Raw genomic sequence first — 18,737 nt, 5'->3', positions numbered from 1 at the left:
GTTTCATCACCTAAAACCAATCATGAAACACTAAATGCCAGCACTGGTCAACCTCACGAAGACGACACAATTTACAGTGAACTATGATTAATTTGTAAATATGTTGCCCTGATCACAAAATGCATTTGCAAGTTAGTCGCGTTAGTCAACTTGTGCTAAATATGAATGAAATGACCCTAATTTTATTATGGCGTAAATACAACCGTTAGGTTTTAAGACAGCACAAAGAGAAAATGTTTCGCTTTCATAAAGGAAATAATAAAATATGAACACAAACGTCACCTACCGCTGGTTCATTATTGGCCATTATCACCAGTAACAATAATAACAACAGTCTGGAAGGTGACCACGCATGCGCAGTCGTTGCCTTTACGCAGCCTGGCAGGGTAATTTCATTTCCACGGGCTGAGCGGGAACACGTTGCTGCTCGCCCGAGATGTGCGCGTTTCTTATCTAACATGAAGCGTCCAGCACGGAGGTAGACCTGGAACAAGACGAGCTCCTGCGCGCAGCGTCTCCTCGCCGGTAGCGCTCGTTTGCCTGGAAGTCTGTCCCACAGGCCGCGGGTCGGGGCTTGTTGCTGGGAGGAGACCGTCCCGACTCCCTGCTAGCATTAGCTGGCTACGATGCGCCGCTGCGGCGGGGCTCGGCTCGACACGGCAGGCCTCCGCGCAGCGAGCCGGCTGCTGGCTTAGGCGTTCACCGCGACGGCGCTGAGGGGCGACTCGGACGTTCACCGCAGCTTTCGAGGTAACTCGTTGCCAGCGGGCGAACGTCGTTCACGGGGCCGATGAATGCTGCGCGGCTCCAGGCTAACGGTTAGCCGCTAGCTGCTTTACATTTGAATGCACGGACGCTCAGCCAACATCATGTCACACAAATGCGCACCTCGCTACGTAACAGTGCGCGATATGTTATGGAAACGAAGCCACCAACATACTGCACAATATTACGACACGAGGTAATCCATTTAATTGGCAATTACCCAAGTTAGCCTCCACAACGAGCCAGCATTGAGCCGTTAATGGTAACATAAATAAAGGCGTAAGCTAACGTCAAGGCAACGCTACGGCCGAACTATGAATGACTGAGGCAACGTAAGCTGTCTGTCAAAATGAACACATGTGGCACTTTTTTCCACTGCCGCCGGACTGTTGGCTAACTGTACATCAGCCTCTCGGTAATGGACTGGTAATCCACTGAAGTAGTCTGCGAATGTCTGAGCCACACATCGGCGTGAGGCTGCAATAAAAGTGAGAGGCACTGATTAGAAAATCTGCCCGAGCGCTTTGCTAACGCTGAGTATTTTGAAGGAGAGCGCACAGTAACAGACCAGAGTTACACGAATGTAAGAGAAGCAGGCCACACAAGACGGCAGCGGGGCTGGGGGGACTTTTCCATGGTTTAGGGCTCTGACAGTCAATATGATCTCCTTTGTTAGAGTATAGAAGGGGAAACTACTGCCACGGGTTTGTAGCAGCTTGTTGTGACTCATAAAATGGTTCAATTGTCAGATTCCTCAAGGCGACTCTTGTTACAATGGAGTTTCTGCTAGTCACCGGTTGTATCCGTCCGTGTCAGTAATGCAATCATCTGTTGTGGATTCAGGAACGGCACAGATGACAATCTCTTCTCTGCAGTGGACTAGTGTTCTTTACACAGTGAATATGCTGCGTGTTTGGTTCACATCTACTGGAGCATTGTTCTTCTCAGCGGTCCTGACTCTAGGTTCGTTTAAGTGCTCTATCATCAAGCGTTAATCACTGTGATCACGGTGGGAGAGGTTGCCACTTTGGTGCTACGTCTACAACGTACAACTAAGCCGAATTGACCAGTTGCAGCGTAATTATTAATGGCAACAAAAACAATATTTTATCTAATTATTACCAAACACAAGATGCGTATTTATTATGGAATCTCTCTAACAGCACAGTCTGCCACTCGCATGCGACGCCAGGGGGATTGGAACCTGGCAGGTTGTGGATCTAATGTCCTGTTATCTAACACGCCATTAGTCAGCAATACATCCTTTATAACTGGGACCTAACGTCATGCTTATTTTTGTGTTTTTGTTTTAAAGATGGATGTTGATTTGTGTGCTGCTGGGGACAGTACCAGGAGAAAAGCTGAACTGACTGGGGTTGCAGAAGGCACAATGGATGCCATACCACTGGAGATGTACGACTCCGCCAGAGCAAAAATAGCTGCCAACCTGCAGTGGCTGTTTGCCAAAGCCTATGGCATTGGTAAGTGAGTGGGTTCACACTGAAACTACACACACGCTTTTATTTTTTATTCTGATGTATTCCAAGCTGTAATGTGCAATACGTGCCATTTTACTTACATTTCTTCAGAAAGCAAATACTATTTTGAGAATATGTTTACTCCTCTGAAGCGTTTCACAATTTGCTGACTGTTCAGTGGTGAAACACTGACGGCTAAATCACAAGAGAAAGAAATATTTGTATGTTGCACTTGGGCCAACACTAATTCCCTCATGACGCTCGGCAACTGACACTTCTCACTGACTTACTAGATTCTTCCATTGAGAGTGAACCCAAGTCAGGTTGAGTGACAAGCACTGAGGATTATGCTATATTTGTTAGACTTTACTCAGGGCATGGAAAATACCGATCGGCTCTGTCAGTTTTACACACTCCCTGTTAAAAAGGTATCAGCATTGGGTGTTGGTTCACTGTTGCAATAGTCAGGAGCTGCACATGTATTTAGAAATTAGCTCCGGTGTGCGAGAGTAAGTCAGACACTAAGTCTGGGTTTGTTGTGCTTGTGAAACCCTTGATTGTTACGTATCCTCTGTGATTGTAATGATTTAATTCCTTCAGTAGACACAACTGGTCAAGTGTTCAGTAAAGACAACCATGTAACACATGTCGTAACTACTTGTGTCTTATATTTGAAGATAAATCCACTTTAGCTGGGAAGTTTGGGGTTAACTTCAAGTACAGTCCCCAATGTGTTAGACATATTTAAGTACTTCTAAAGAGCAGGCTTACCATTTTAAAATCCAGATTACAGAGCAGTGGATGGCTTCACTGCAGGGCTTTTGGTTCCCTTTAGATGTGCTGTAGGTTGTCCCCTTATCGTTGCCCTGAAGCTACGTGTCAACTATCTGATTGCACTATTATTCACTGCTTTACATGTCATGGTCTGTGCTCAGATCATTTATCAGTATTTCCTACAAGCTGTCCTTTGTGTTCTGTAGACTCTTGCATGTCTAGTCATTACAGAGATTTCCTAATGTCTTTGAAGTATCATAGTAAATAAACGACAATAAAATGGGCCTTTATCTGGGTTATGAAGGAGGAGTTCTTGTCTATTGGCCCGTGCTTTTCTTTCTTGGGGCCTTTGCTTTAAATGCAGTTTGTTGTTTTTGTTTACCATCTGTCATTGTAGTCTTAAGATAATGATGTTGTTTGTAAGATGGAGCATAGAAACATCTGGGTGCATCGCTAATGGTCGTCAGTGGAGTTGCTGTCCAGTTACAAATAGAGGGCAGATAGAGCAAAGCGTTGGTACACCACAGGGAGGCAACACTCAGGTGCAGCCGCAATTATCTTCCTCCCATGGGAACTGAATATTTGAAGGCCCATGGCTCATATAGTGTCTGCTATGATGCTAATGCTTTTGTTTGCATGGACTAACTCAAACAGCAACATGTAAACTGTGATGGTGATGTTGGAGATGAATCTCATCATCTCACGGTGCTGTAGAGGATTCAGGGGAACCTGGTGTACGTTCAGCGCCACGTGTTCCCAGTTTAGTCTCCAATCGCGCATGTCTTCGAGTGCGTGCATGCTCCCTTGTCCCGCTGTCTGCTGCATGAGCCACAGCTGCTCCCAAGCTGAGTGACAGACAGCCAGACACCACGTCAGTGAGGATGAGCACTAGCACATGGCATCGTTACAGGCACGTCACTGGACCCTCGCCGGTCTCCCCTGCTCGTGTTGATGATGGTGTAGTGCTGAGCATGGTCGGCCGACTCTGCTGGAGCGCATCCTGGTTCTTGGTGCCCTGTCCTATGCTCATGCAGCTTGTATGCTTCACAGCCTGGTTCCTGCTGGCAGCAGGGTTGTGGGGGCAGCTGCCACACAGCATCAGCGTCTGTAAAATGAAGTCAATTGTGAAGAGTCTCCACAGCTAGACCCCTTTGTTTCATCCACCGTCACACCCACTGTTCTAATGTATTCATGTGCTTACATGCACCAGAAGTGATCCACACTGTAGGGTGTGACAGGATAGCTGTAGCATAAGCAACCTAATTTGTATGATGACAGACATATTGGTGAAGCCTGCACATGGAGCACAATACACTGTCTCACTAATCCGTCAATCGCGGCTGCATGAAGTTTTATGAAAATACTATAATTCATACCGTTTTTCTAATTTTTATGCGATGCATTAAATGAAAGAGGCTACTTGCTTCCTTTGTGTTTGCAAAATATAAAAAGATGAAAATCACAGCTCAGCAGAATAACCACAGACCCGGTATGCGTCTCAGACCCTTACTGCTTCATCCCTCCCTGTGCAGTTTAACAACATTTGCGCTTTTGGTGGATTATCGTCCCCAAATCCAGCTGGGAGAAGCTGCCTGTTGGCCTTCCTGCTTTTGTGAGCAGGAGTTTGCTGACAAGTGTCTTCCTTTATCCTGTCAGCGCAGACACTAAGAACACATCATATACGCGCACATGGCTTACGTGACGTTACTGAAGCTCCGAGTTTTAAAACAGATCTCAGGTTAGTTGTATGATCACACAGAGAAAAGCGCAGTGTTTTGAGGGTGATGTCAAGCTTATTTCAGGCCTTGACGGGTCGTTTACCTTGCAGTGTAAATTTAGTTTGTGCATGCCTTAGGTCAAGTGCCTTGTCTGTGTCCTTGTATGGCTGTGGTTTCTACTCTTGTGGGTAATTTCTCAACCGAAGTAACAAAATCTATTGTGTAGCTCGTAGCTTTCAATTATGTTGCTGCAGTATTGTTTGAGCTACTTAACCTCACTGTGTCACTGAAGAAGGTTCTTTCAGCAAGTATTTGTTTCCCACTAGCTTTAACTTGCTTTTGACACATTGCCACGTGAGCTACATTTGACTAGAAATGCTATATGCTTTGTTTTACTCATAATCTGTTGACATTGTAGATGTAGGAGATGTAGGATGATTACTGTCCTTCATTTTTTATGATCTCATTATAATCTTGTTCTATTAGCTGATGGCCGCCTTTACTCCATCACACGCTGCTAAACTGCACATGCTTCATTCCAGACCATATTCCTGAGGACCTAAGGGACCCGTTCTACACGGACCAGTATGACCAGGAACACATCAAACCACCTGTCATCCGCCTGCTGCTGTCCTCTGAGCTCTACTGTCGTGTCTGCACCCTCATCCTCAACACGGAGCAGGCGGCTTCCCTGCAGTCCCACTTGTCTGTCATCCAGTCTCTGTCCAGGAAGGGAATATATGTTGTGGAGAGTGACGATACGCCGGTCACAGAAGGGGACCTGGCCTGTGTGCCCATCAAAATGGTAAGCAAACGCCTTAATGTAAGGCGCTACTTTGAGATAAGTAAGCATAAAAAGTAATGCTCCTAGTTTTACTCTTCATCGTTCATAAGATGAATTCATTACTTGAAGCTGAAGGTCAGGATTTCTGCTGTGGCTTCTATGAAGTTGAAGTTTTGTAGCAGAAAGCGAATGTCACATAAGAAGGAAGCGAGGCAGGAAAGCTTTGCACATTACTTTTAACACACCATCTCTTCCTGGTCCTGATGTATTATCTTGCCTTTTGTTCTCATCCAGCCCTGCTGTCAGCACTGTACACCTGCATATAAAACCCCAAGGAAAGGTTCAAAGGATTTGATTTCTGTTTTATTGTTCCTATTCAATTTAAGAGGTGGAATTTAACTTTGATTAGTGTTTGTGTGAACACATTGTGCTGTGAAATAAAAAGTATCTTTTTTATTTAGTTGAAGCAATACTAAAGCAAGATGTGTTGTAAATATTTTACATTTTAGCAGCAAAAATGTGCAACAGCATTTAACATTGATGGTCTATGTCCAGAGAAAACAGGGAAAACGTAAGTCATATATGTTGTGGTTAAAAATGCTCATATCCTACAACACTCTGACGAATCACCTGAGCTGCAGTGATTGGACCTACCTGTCGTTAAGCTTCGGTATCCAGTTAGATAGTCTCTGTCTGGATTCTGGGTAGAACATAAAGTGGCATAAAGTGGTAATATGCGTTCTAAGTGAGTTTATCGTTCTACAGGATGATGAATTTGAAATTGAGTGTGAAAGTCACGTTAAAGTATGCAGCATTGTCCGCTCTGCCGTGGCGAGTGTTCAGAGAAGCTGAGTAGATATTTAATGTTGTAGCAGGGTTTTATATTAACTCAGCAGCACTCTGTGATCTGCCTGTTATCCTCTCTGTGTTCTGTCCCACTTATTTTAACACACCACGCAGGTCTCATGTCACTGCTCCAAAGCTGATATTAGCGATTTTGGAAATTCCAGAGGGATTCTGAGGGTTTACAGGAGTTCTGGCTTTCCATCAGTTTAGTGGCTCCTGTTCGACATCAAGGTTATTTTCTGCCCTTCCCAAAATCTGCATATCGAAAGGATAAACTGATTAAAGCTTAGACTTCAGTTCAGTACTAGATCAGGGCTGTTTATGTCACGGCTCCGGCCGTACCGTACCATACCATACCATACCATACCATACCACACCACACCACACCACACCACACCACACCACACCACACCACACCACACCACACCACACCACACCACACCACACCACACCACACCACACCACACCACACCACACCACACCACACCACACCACACCACACCACACCACACCACACCACACCACACCATACCATACATTTCAACACTGCGCTCTAGTGGTTTGGAGTCTGAGCAGTCCTGTCCTAAAAAGATCTTTCTTAGAGGTTGAGCATCTCTGTGATCGTACATTACCCAGACTTATAATATGTTTGTTTGTCAGATAGAGCATATCTGTTTCTACAGCTGACTGGTGGGTTGGGCTTTAACCTGTTTATGTTTTTACAGATCAGCTCTTAAACACGTTAAATGCGTGTCTCCCACATCCTTTAGGTCATCACCTGAGTCAACAGCACTGAGTCACAGTTCAGTTGATGCCAATAGGATCCAGTGTTTCACAGATTTACCAAGAGAACATCACACAGGATAGAACGAACTCTAACCAGATCACTTGCTTACAGCCATCTTCTACCCCCTTGTTACCATGGCAACCTGCAGTGGCGCTGCGCAGGCATCCTCTCTGCAGACTGGCTCGTCTGGGGTGTGTGTCTGCTCCTCCTGTGAGCGGCCTGACAGAGTAATCCATGCAGGCCTGCATGTAGGCAGCCAGACACAAAGCCTGATGAGAGGATGGAAAATCCTGAGCAGGACACTGCTTATCTCAGATAGACTGTTGGAACCCCCTCTTCCAATTTGCTGACTTGACAAGGCGTTTCCATAGCAACCCAGTTTCCTACTTTGTCTGCGTCTGAGCTCTTTTGTCGGAAAGAGAATCTGCTGGTCCAGACAGTTCCTTTGAACCTTGTCAGTGTCTTGTTGGGGCAACAGCAGGGTCTTGTCCATCCTCTTGCGTCCACTTAAAGTGAATTCTTGTCATATGTTTATCCATTCATTGTGCTGAGAAACGGTCGCTAGCTAAACAGACAGACAACAATTCACACTTACATTCACACCTAAATGACAAATTAGAGTCAGCAGTTAAGCCAACACAGACCTGTCTTTGGACTGGGAAAGGAAACACGGTCCCTGTTCTAACGCCCCCCCCAAAAGGCTTCAAAATCATCACATGTAGGAAGATTTGTTAAAAACAAAAGTCCTGTTATTTTAATGAAAGGCAGCAAGTCTGCAGTTGCAACAGGGTAATTAAATCGTTACCTGATTCACCTGAAATGGCCTTAATACTTTGCCTCAGCAAACGAGTCACACGCTAGCTGCTGTGTGACTCGTTGACACAGCTGAACTTTGTGCAGGAACCATCTTTTTCCTTTCTGTCTGTGCTTCATCTGTGCTTCAACCATCTCTGTTGTTGTTGGTGCTGGTGCGTGCAGTGGAAGCTCTGCATAGCTCCCATTAGTTATGTTAATGACACTAATCTCTGTGCACTTCCATCACAATTGGATTAAGCTAGCAGCATGTTGCTGAATGACACAGTGTTTGGCTGTGGTGCTGCGTCATTCAGTTGTGGCCGAGAAACAACAGTTTTACTTAAAGTGAGGCTTAGAAATTAGGTTAATAACTAAAATGAGTTATTGCCTCACAGATAAGCTTTATAGCTTTTAGCCAATGTTAACTGCCTTTCTGTCAGGGTAATACTTGCATTACATTTCTGTCTCACCTTGCCTCCAGCTTTAGTCTGAATTCTATTGGAAACTGGGGGAAATGATGCAGTCAAATGGATTTATCCTGTGTCTGTTTTCACCCAGAGTGCTCACATGCCCATGATCGATGCCCTGATGATGGCCTACACAGTGGAGATGATCAGCATTGAAAAAGTTGTGGCTTCTGTCAAGCGCTTCTCTACCTTTAGTGCCTCCAAGGAGCTGCCCTTTGACCTGGAGGACGCCATGGTCTTCTGGATCAACAAGGTTTGAACACGCATGCACACGACCCACATACAGGAAATAGAATTTGAAAGTGTTGACTAAAACGTCCATGAATTTTGGCCTTTCATTTAAAACTCCCGTAGCTCATGATTGTCGGCTTCTGTCATTTAAATCACTCAGCAGCGGGTATGAAAAATCATCAAATCACATTGACCCACTTGTTTTTCTGAAGCCTGTATGTCTGGTGCTCAGATGGGCTGACAGGTAAGAGTGTATGTGGTGACACGGATCAAGGATCACGTTGCACTCGGTGGGTTAAAGGACAGAAGCGATGAAAGCCATCACATGTCCATGAGACGGGCACCGCCACGGTCTGCGAAAGGAAAAGCCTCATTTCTAATTAATGGAATATATCCACACATAAACACAGAATTACAGTAGCCATGTTATACAGAGTGTGTAAATAGTTAATCCAAACAGACAGAACGTGTCCGTTCTTCTGCAGGTGAACATGAAGATGAGGGAGATCACGGAGCGAGAGCACAAAGTCAAGCACCACCCGCTGGAGTCTCCCAGCCACCAAAAGGTAGACTGGCATGTTCTGAAGTTGTTTCACAGGAGGAAAATCCAGAACCCTAAAATCCCTGAGCCACATGAGCCGGGAGTGTCTGCTCCGTGTTTCTGGCTTTTTACAACGTATTGTCTTTGCTGCTAAATCTCCATTAAGCAGAGGCATCCTTACCTTTCATGTTGTCTCTACTGTCGTTTGGATTCCTTCTGACCCTAATTTCTCTTTCTCTGTTTGAACTGGAAGCTGATCCGATCCGTTTTGTCTGTAACCTCTGACCTGTTGATCTTTCTGCTCCTGTTCCTCATGTGCCCCTCCCTCCCCTCTCTTATCCTTGCAAACTGGATAGTCTCCCTCCAAATGGTATTGGAAGCTAGTCCCTGTAAGTTGGATGCCAGTCCCCCTCCATAACCCCATTTCTGCCCCCTCTCCCCTTTGCACGCATAGTTTGGTGTTGATGTGCGCGCACACTTCTCCATGGCTCATCCAAGCTCATCCTCTGCTGCTCATAGCCAGCGTGCCAGCGAAGGGGGAGCTGAAAGCTCCCTTGTGCTTGTTCCTTTTTCCCTCTGTGGCAGGTGTCACACAGGTTTATGGTTGTTCATAGCTCTGTGGAGTCTTTAACGGGTATTCCTTTAGCTCTCTCTCATTTCAAGCTCAGTCAGGCCATGTGGATTCAGCGTGTGTGGTATTTGCTTGCACAGTGAGAACAAGAGCAAATACATGTGTACAGCTCAACTCTGCTTCTCTCACCCCTTTTCACTGATCTGCTTTGTCATTCTCCCTCTCCTGATCTCTCACTCTGTTTCCTCCACCCATGGCCTCCTCTGACGGCGTCTCTGCTGTGTGTGTGTGTGTGTGTAGCCTGATGTCATGCACGAGCTAGCCCACTGCATGCTGGAGGCAGAGGAGCTCTTCGAAGCGGTACAGTGTTTCCTCCTAGTCAGGGGAAGACTCTTAGTGTAGATGCTAGTAGTGACCTTATTGTTTGGTAGTTTCACCTGTGGCTCGTGTATTTGTTTAGCTTGGTGGAATAACCTCTAATAACAGCTACAGCATATTGAACACAAGCTATAAGTTTTGTATAATGTTTAGACGTAAATAACGTTTTTGTCAGTGATGATGTACCTTAACACCATTGCTTAGGTGTGTTTGGGATAATTTGCCATTCAAACAGTGCCAGGCTAAATTATTGAGCGTTGGTATTCATAAGGGGTATTTACAACCATAAGATTATTTGTAAGTCACGCAGAAGCACCTGGATTGAAAAGCTGCTGTACCAGTTGCTCTGGTATCCTGTGGGGAGTGAGTGTAGAGTGCGAATATGTTTAGCTTGTACTGTGTGTTTGTTGTATTCAGTAATGGGATTTCCTACTAATAAATCTGTAAAAGGTGACAATAATATGGTCTGTATACAGAACGTGTTCATATCTGAGGGTGCACATGTATGAGTTCCAATATCAACCGTATTCTCATTCCCCGTAAGTGGGCCAGTGATTACCACCAGTACTTGACTTGCTGCTTTCTCATTAAGCTGAAGGAAAAGTGATCATTGAGTTTGTGTTCTTCATGCCACAGTTTTAACGCCTCCATCACCTCAAATTTGACCACATGGTTCTCCTTAAATCCACTGGTTATGTGGACAGTGGACATTTTCATTCAGGAGCAACAAATGCACAGATGTATTCAAACATTTGTTATGGTTAATTTTAAGTTAAACCAAGCAAGCTCCTGGGGAGAACCTTGAATCTGATACTAAACATTAGGTAGAGCATCTATTGAAGTAGAAACATCCATGGACAGTCTGTATGCTTTGACTAGTTCAGATGTTAGTTTCTAGACACTAGTCATTGCATTTGGATGCTTTGTGGCATCCTTGTTGCTGCTGTGCCTCTTACATCGTCCCTCTCCACCTTGTGGCTAGGTCCGGTATCGCAGAGAGCACGCGTCGGGCCGACAGCTACCCCTCTTCCCACTGCTGGAAAATCTGATGAGGGATGTTTGTGACGGCTCTGCACTGCTGGCCGTGGTCCACTACTACTGCCCAGACCTCATGAAGCTCGAGGGTATGCCGTGCTACTCTGCTGTCTCTCTCACTAGCCACATCACATCAGTCATCAGTTGCTCTCAGATGGCTCGTTCATAAAGAAGCACTAAACTTCACCTCTACGAACGTTCAATTTAATATTGATGTGTGAATCTAGGTTTGGCACTTGCACATGACCTCCTGTCCCAGTGCAGTCAGTGAGGCATTTATAGCAGTGATTGAATGGTGTCCTGATCCGACCTCTTCTCTCACTCTCGGATCAGATATTTGCCTAAAGGATGTCCCCTCCATTGCTGATAGCTTGTACAACATCCAGCTGCTCAGAGAGTTCGCCAACGAGTATCTGAATAAAAGCTTCTATCTGACAACTGAGGACATGCTCTACTCTCCACTGGTGCTCAAGGTAAACGCACTATTTTTTCTGCAAAGCTTTACTGAGACGTCACCACCCACGTTTGTCTCTCCTACACTGTGTCACGCAGCAAAACGTGATGGTGTTCATCGCTGAACTCTTTTGGTGGTTTGAAACTGTAAAGCCAGAATTTGTCCAGCCCCGAGGTTTGCAAGAGTTTAAAGATGGTGAGTCGAATCGTACAGTTTGTACTGGAGAGAAATCGATTGACTATGGATTCATGCCATACATTAAACATACATATTAATTATGATTGTTCCTTATCCACAGCTCGAGCCATAGCTCAGCCCAAAGGTGCCCGCCCATCAGTGCCCATCTCCAATGCCACCAAACGGAGCTTTTTAGCCAGTCCTGGTGCTGGTGATAGTCAGAGCAGCCCTGAAGTCTGTAACAGGTACTTCCTGCATCCTGAAGACTCTGACCCCCTGTAAGTCTTCTCTCGCTTTCCTTCTCATTCCACCTCATCATGATCCTGCTAACCAGTTACAGCATCCTTACACAGATGAGTAGCTGTGCAGTGGTGTGTGTTTGCTTTTCATGTGCCCTTCACTTCTAACTCTCTCCTCACATGATATAAAGCTCATTGTCGCTTTGTTGTATTTTTTTTCTATTTGGCTTTTGGTGTCTTGTTTGTCCTGTGATGGTAATTCACGAAAAACATTGACCTATTATTGCAAGTTGGAAGATAAACAGATCAGTAAAACATTCACCTTGTGTCATATCAAACTGTGACATGCTCTGTTCTGGCACCTGTCTGTAATTGCCAGCATCCCTCTCTGCCAGATGTTATGCTTCTGGGTGACTGGTGCAGCTTTCATGTAACATAATGTTAATGACCTGTTCTTTTTGGCTTCCAGCAAAGGAGGACCGACCTTCAGTCCTTCACATCCACTTCTACCTTTGAGACAAAGGCAACAGAAGCAGCAAGGAGAGGATGCAGGTAGGAGGAAAGGTTCAGCCATGTTTGTGAACGCACTGAGGAACCTGTTTCATACTTCCTGATCCTTATGTGTTTTTGATTAGGTCAGAGAAACCGATCGAACTCCCTGACTCAGATGGACGGACACCATCGAGGCTCTGTTACTGCATGGCCCGACAAGAGGCACAGGTAAACGCAGATGAAATCTGAACGTAAAAAAATGCAGATCTACTGTCTGTCTGAGACATTTGCCATGTGTTCTTTCTTCAGACCACTGTCCACTCTGAGCCCCTTCTTGTTGCATTCAGCCATAGACAGTGATGCAGACGTGGCTTCTGGTGACAGTGTGAGCTTGGCTCGCTCCATAAGTAAGGACAGCTTGGCATCCAACGTCACCAACCTCACACCCAAACACCAGGGTTCTGTCCTCCAGCCGCCACAGGCCGCCCTGCGCAGGGTCAACGGCCATAGCCTACTGGGCAATGTCAACATAGAGGATGAGGAAGAAACTCTGCTGGCAGTTACCAGGGCGGAGGGTCCTGCCATCCCCAGGCAGGATGAAGGGACACAAGTCGCTGCCCCTGTAGGGGTCAAGCCCTCGACTGAGTCCAAACCTGCGTCAGATAGCTTTTACTTAGAACCACTGATGCCTGCCGTGCTCAAGACGGCTAAAGAAAAGTCTGTATGCCTAAACAAGGAGGAGGAGAGTGGTGAGGGGCCCCGGTCCTCTGGAAGGGGCTCATTACGCAAGGGAGATGGCTCTTCATCAGCTGTTCGACGGAAAGCTCCCTACAACCTCAACCAAACCTTTACTTCTCGTGGCGATGAGACAGACTTTTCAGAGGAGCCTCCACAGGATGAGGCAGGTTTCAGGCCTCTTGTCACCAGCAGCGTAGACCCCCCCAAAGAACCATCGGGGGGTTTCTACCTGCACTCAGACTCTGAGGAGCCAACCCCTGGCCAGGCTTTGGATGCTGATTTGGAAGACCTTAACGAGGAAGAAGAGGATTTAGATGAAGCCGTTACCACTAAAGACCCCAGCTGGTCCAGGAAAATGTACAGTGAAGGAGGTGAAGAAGAAGAATCGGCCAAACTCCAGGAAGACATGAATGTGAAAGAGCACGAAGACAAAGACCTGAATGGAGGAAGTGGGCGCTCCAGCCCATGTCTCAGCGGACACTCCCAGGCCAGCAGCTTGGCCAGCGGCAGCATACGCATGACCTCCTTCGCAGAGCGCAAAGCACAGCAGCAGCGCTTTGGCAGCAACCACGACCTTCGCACCAGTGCCTCCAGTTCCCAAAGGACCACTCCAGATGGTTCAGAAAGCAGCGGGCCCCTGGGTTCCTCCTGGAGGCTCAAGAGAGACCAGAGCCCCTCCTCGCCTTTGGGAGCATGCACATGTACGGGCGACGGCAGTGGTGCTCCCAATGTTCTGGCCTCTGAAATTGTGCAGCTCCGTATGCAGCTGGAGGAGAAGCGCCGAGCTATCGAGCACCAGAAGAAAAAGATGGAAGTGCTGTCAGCGAGGCAGAGGCAGAAGCTGGGGAAGGCAGCCTTCCTCCACATCGTGAAGAAAGGAGGAGGCAGAAGTGACACATTACCAAACCCACTCAAAGCTGACATCTCTAAGGAGGAGCTCAATGGGGACAAAGCACCATCAAGTAAGGATGATTTGTGTGTTGATGCGTTGAGAGGGGGCAAAGAGGTGGAGGGACCCCCCCCACAGGGTGCCTTAGAGGGAGACAATAGAGGGAATAACGGAAGCTTCTACCTAGAAGAGGAGTTGGACCTGAATGAGTGCAGCCGCTCCATTGAACTGCTGAATGACGCCATCGGCAGCATCCAGCAACAGATGATGCAGCTGTCGCTGCAGCAAGAGATGCTGATGAAACAGAATGTAAAGTCCCCTTCTGGTGCAGCTCCACCTGCCACCAGCACAAAAAATGTGGACCCAAAGGCCGGGACGAGCTTCCACTACATGGAGCACCTTTCTGGCACCGGCAGCGCGCCCTCCAGGAAACCCCCCAAGCTGAGCTCGGGCCGGACGTCCAGGTCGAAACCGTCAGAGCTCAAGGTGGCAAAGGCCTCCAGGACCCCCACCCCCACCCCCACCCAGAGCGGGTCTGACACACTAGCACACCCAAGGCAGTCAGCTGGGGGCAGGTCCCCCAGAACAGAGCAGCACGACAGCCCCAGAAACCCCTCAGCAGGAGAGACAATCGACAGGCCCGGTTCTGGCCACGCGCGCAGCGCCACCTACAGGCTGCACGACGAGGCCAACATGCGCCTCCCGACTCGAGTGGACCTGTCGGCAGTGGCAGCAGAAGTGTCCTTTGACCAGTGCCTGTCCAGCACCCTGAGAGAGTCGGAGCTCAATTCTTCAGACGGTTCAGGGAAAGAGAACGCGCCGTCGGAGGAGGTGCAGCGGAGCAAGACCCATCTGATCGAGGTTGATCTGTCAGAGCTAAAAGCTCCGGAGGAAGAAGGCAGCGCTGAAGAGGGAGCAACAGAGGGAGGCGATGGAGAGCAGAAATCAGTCATGGGCTTCTTCTTCAAGGTAACAACTTTGGAACTTTTTTATTTTAAATAGTGTTTAATTTAGTGCTGCAACAATGAATTGACAATAATCGATGACTGAAGTTGATCGATAATGATTTGCCGTAATCGATTAGTCGGGCTGCTTATTTGACGGCGCAGCGACGGCAAAATAAAAGTCGCTTAAGAAATGCTGGAGAAACCAAACCAAGCGGCAGCAGCTGGGCCCTAATCACTATTATTATTAAACACAGACAACGTTAACCTGCAAGTCACACAAAGTTCGGCTGGTGGTTTGTAAATACTACAGAGACACAGGAGAACGTAAGAATGAAACACTGGAGTCCCAGATGTAGCAGCGGTAACAAACGCTGTGTATCATCACGTAAGACAGTTGATTAAGTGCCGCTGTGTTAAAAGTTACTTAATCTGTTCCTCTGCCACCACAACTTAAACGGTGCAGACACTAAAAAACCCTGATAAGCGATTTCTAATAAGCAGAACATTAATAATATTTTTTAATCTGATTAATCTAAAAAATAATCAACATATTGATGATCAAAATAATCGTTAGTTGCCGCCCATTATTGTTTTTTATATTGTAGGACGAGCAGAAGGCTGAAGATGAGCTCGCTAAAAAGAGAGCAGCGTTTTTGCTGAAGCAGCAGAAAAAAGCAGAGGAGGCTCGACTTCGCAAACAGCAACTAGAAGCAGAATCTGAGCTCAAACGAGACGAAGTCAGGTAACTAGTCGCCAACGTGAGGCCATGAGTCTGTTGAGACTGTAACATGACATAGATGCTAAGAAAGGCTGGTGTCAATGGCAGGAGGAAGGCTGAGGAGGACCGACTCCGAAAGAGGAGGAGAAGACTCGGCGCGAGCTGATAAAGCAGGAGTACCTGCGGCGGAAGCAGCAGGAGATGTTCGAGGAGCAAGGTCTTGTGAAGCCCAAAACCCCCAAACCGAAGCAGAAACACAGGCCCAAGACCGTCCTCAGAGAGGAATCCTCCAGCGACAATTTCTCCAAGTGCTCTTCAACACGTAAGACGGTCGCATCAGCATCAGCCCCTGCATTTAGCTGCAGCTCGGCTTGTATTGAAGCGTCCCCTCTTTTTTAGCCGACAACCTGAGCAACGCCCAGTCAGGATCCAGCCTGTCTCTGGCCTCCGCTGCCACCAACGAGGCCGACAGCGTCAACTCTGGAGGCGCCGGCTCCCAGCGGTGAGTTTCACCCCAAACGCCTGGAGTAAGAACCTTCTGGGGTGTTTAACGCGTCGCCGTGTCTTTCAGCTGCGACTCTGTGGAGTCGTTTCCAGGCAGTCGCACCAGTCGAGCCGCCGAAAGAGACTGGGACAACGGCTCCACCGCCTCGTCCATCACGTCCATGGCTGAGTACACGGGTCAGCGTTGTTTGTTCCCCGTCCGTAGTCTGGTGTGTAGCGTGGTCTGTACTGACGGGCGTCCTGTTTTCACTTCCATGTGTTCAGGTCCTAAACTCTTCAAGGAGCCGAGCGCCAAGTCCAACAAGCCAATCATCCACAATGCAATCTCTCACTGCTGCCTGGCTGGAAAAGTCAACGAGCCCCAGAAGAACCAGATCCTGGAGGTCAGTTCTGATCTCCTGCCTCCAAATGAATGCTGATGTGATGTCAGACGCTAAACCTGCTTCCTCTGCAGGAGTTGGACAAGTGCGAGTCCAACCACCTGATGATCCTGTTCCGCGACGGCGGCTGCCAGTTCCGGGCGCTCTACTCGTACTTCCCCGACACCGAGGAGATACAGAAGCTGACGGGCACCGGACCCAAGAGCATCAGCAAGAAGATGATCGACAAGCTGTACAAGTACAGCTCGGACCGCAAGCAGTTCACCGTCATCCCTGCCAAGACGGTGTCGGTCAGCGTGGACGCGCTGACCATCCACAACCACCTGTGGCAGGCCAAGAGGGGGGCGGCGCCGAAGAAGAGCGGCAAGTAGCCGGCGCGTCGCAGCTGCTTGTTTCCTGAATAGACTGCATTGATGCACAGCCGAGCCCGGTCTGCACGCCTGCTCAGGTGGGTCCACGTGGACCCGGGCTGGGCCGTGCGCGTGCGTGTGCGCGGCCCAGCTGAATTTGCATCCTCTGCCTGTGATCTCGGTGCCATCTGTTCAGGCCGCGGCGTTTTTCTACAACCACGACTCACGCATGTGGCATTTCTCTCCATCTCGTGGTGGATGTTCGTTTTCACATGAAGTATGTTTTAGTTCGGCGCTGCAGCTGCAGCATTAGACCCCTCCTCCTCTGGGGAGAGGCCTCGCCTTAGGATCTGGGGACTTTAAGGTGAGGACGCTGGGAGATTTGTCCTAGGCTCCTGAATCCAAACCCGTCCCATCGGACGGTCTGGTCCACGGGGACTGAGTCTGTCAAACGAGGCTGGTTTCACCGGCCTCACCATGGATGTGCTGCTCTGAACCCTCGTCTTCAGTCAGGAGGGGCCGGGGCCGCCTCCCTCTGACGCCGTTGGCCTTTTCATGCATCGTGGTACTATCGTCTATTTATTCAACCGCTTTTTAAAGTAGAAGCTGATCGTGTAGCACTGGATATGTGTATAGCAAAAGAAACGTCATTTTAAACACTTTTATTTTGTGGTAACACCCCCTGTTTTTGAGGGTGTGGGAAGAGGCCGAATCGTAGGCCTGGTACAGAAATGATGCTTTGGGTTTCGCTGTAGCTGTTTTTGAATCACGGCCACCTGCGCTAGAGTTCGAGCTGATGTTATGTGTTTTCATCATAACGGGAATTCTCTGATGTTTAGAGCTTAGTTGTGTTTCTCTCCACTGGGCACTTGAATTGTCCTGTATAAAGGTGCACTCATGAACACTGGTCCACGGCTTCTTCCATGCATTGTAACTGCTCCCCCTCCCTCCCCCAGCGGGACGCCGCTCCCGTCCTCCACCAGGCGCGCGGCGCGGCCACGCTCGTGCCGCTGCGCTGACAGTATTTGATATATTCACAGCAGGGGTTCTGTGTGGGGGCGGGTCGGTTCTGTACCAACATTAAAGAACATTCCTCCAAGGTGTTGACTAACACTGCCACATCGTCTCTCTCGTCTTTAACAACAAGTGCTACTTTAGAAACCATTCGTTGGCCTCGGAAACAACCACAAGTGTTGCACGAGCACTTTACTTTGTTTGTTGGGAGACTTGAACCTTGTGAAGAAGTAATTAACAAAACTGCTGATGTGCAAACACTAAGATTTAGTGGTGACGGGCTCCACTGGTGTGAAACTACTGCTGTCCCCAAAAACACCAGACTCTCTCTGTCTGGCGTCTTCGGGGTCTGGGTGGACGAGGCGCTAGATCGTTACGCGTGTGAGTGTATTTCTATGGCAACTAAAAGATTGTACTGGCATTTGGTCACCATTTTTGTTACACTATGTACTTTTCATCTTGGTTGATTTTATCTTTGGTCCCATGCCATCTATTTATTTTAAAATGGAAGCACTGACAAACAATAAATTTTCAAGTGAATAAAAGTCACATTTTTCATTCTGTTGATTTCTCATGGTTGATTTGTTCCATTCGAGCCTCACTTTGTTTTCACCAATCGTTACTGCATGTTTTTATTATTTACTTACTCTTTTTTCAGTTTATTA

At 47.6% G+C, this 18,737-nt stretch overlaps 1 protein-coding gene across 1 annotated transcript; it reads left to right on the top strand.

The window, feature by feature from the left end:
* Positions 1 to 356: 356 nt before the first annotated feature.
* Positions 357 to 18,633, top strand: camsap1b (calmodulin regulated spectrin-associated protein 1b). Its single transcript, XM_055511887.1, is given in 20 exon segments — positions 357 to 750; positions 2,081 to 2,246; positions 5,278 to 5,540; positions 8,506 to 8,667; positions 9,131 to 9,211; positions 9,543 to 9,575; positions 11,118 to 11,259; positions 11,504 to 11,643; positions 11,723 to 11,819; positions 11,923 to 12,079; positions 12,510 to 12,592; positions 12,676 to 12,760; positions 12,842 to 15,128; positions 15,712 to 15,848; positions 15,933 to 15,955; positions 15,958 to 16,146; positions 16,224 to 16,326; positions 16,396 to 16,505; positions 16,593 to 16,711; positions 16,783 to 18,633. Coding segments are annotated over 19 exon segments (4,674 nt in total). The 5' UTR covers positions 357 to 750; the 3' UTR covers positions 17,080 to 18,633.
* Positions 18,634 to 18,737: the final 104 nt, after the last annotated feature.

This window comes from Betta splendens, chromosome 9 (genome assembly GCF_900634795.4).
Source record: "Betta splendens chromosome 9, fBetSpl5.4, whole genome shotgun sequence".
Taxonomy (NCBI): Eukaryota; Metazoa; Chordata; class Actinopteri; order Anabantiformes; family Osphronemidae; genus Betta; species Betta splendens.
This window is presented reverse-complemented; position numbering and strand designations above follow the sequence as displayed.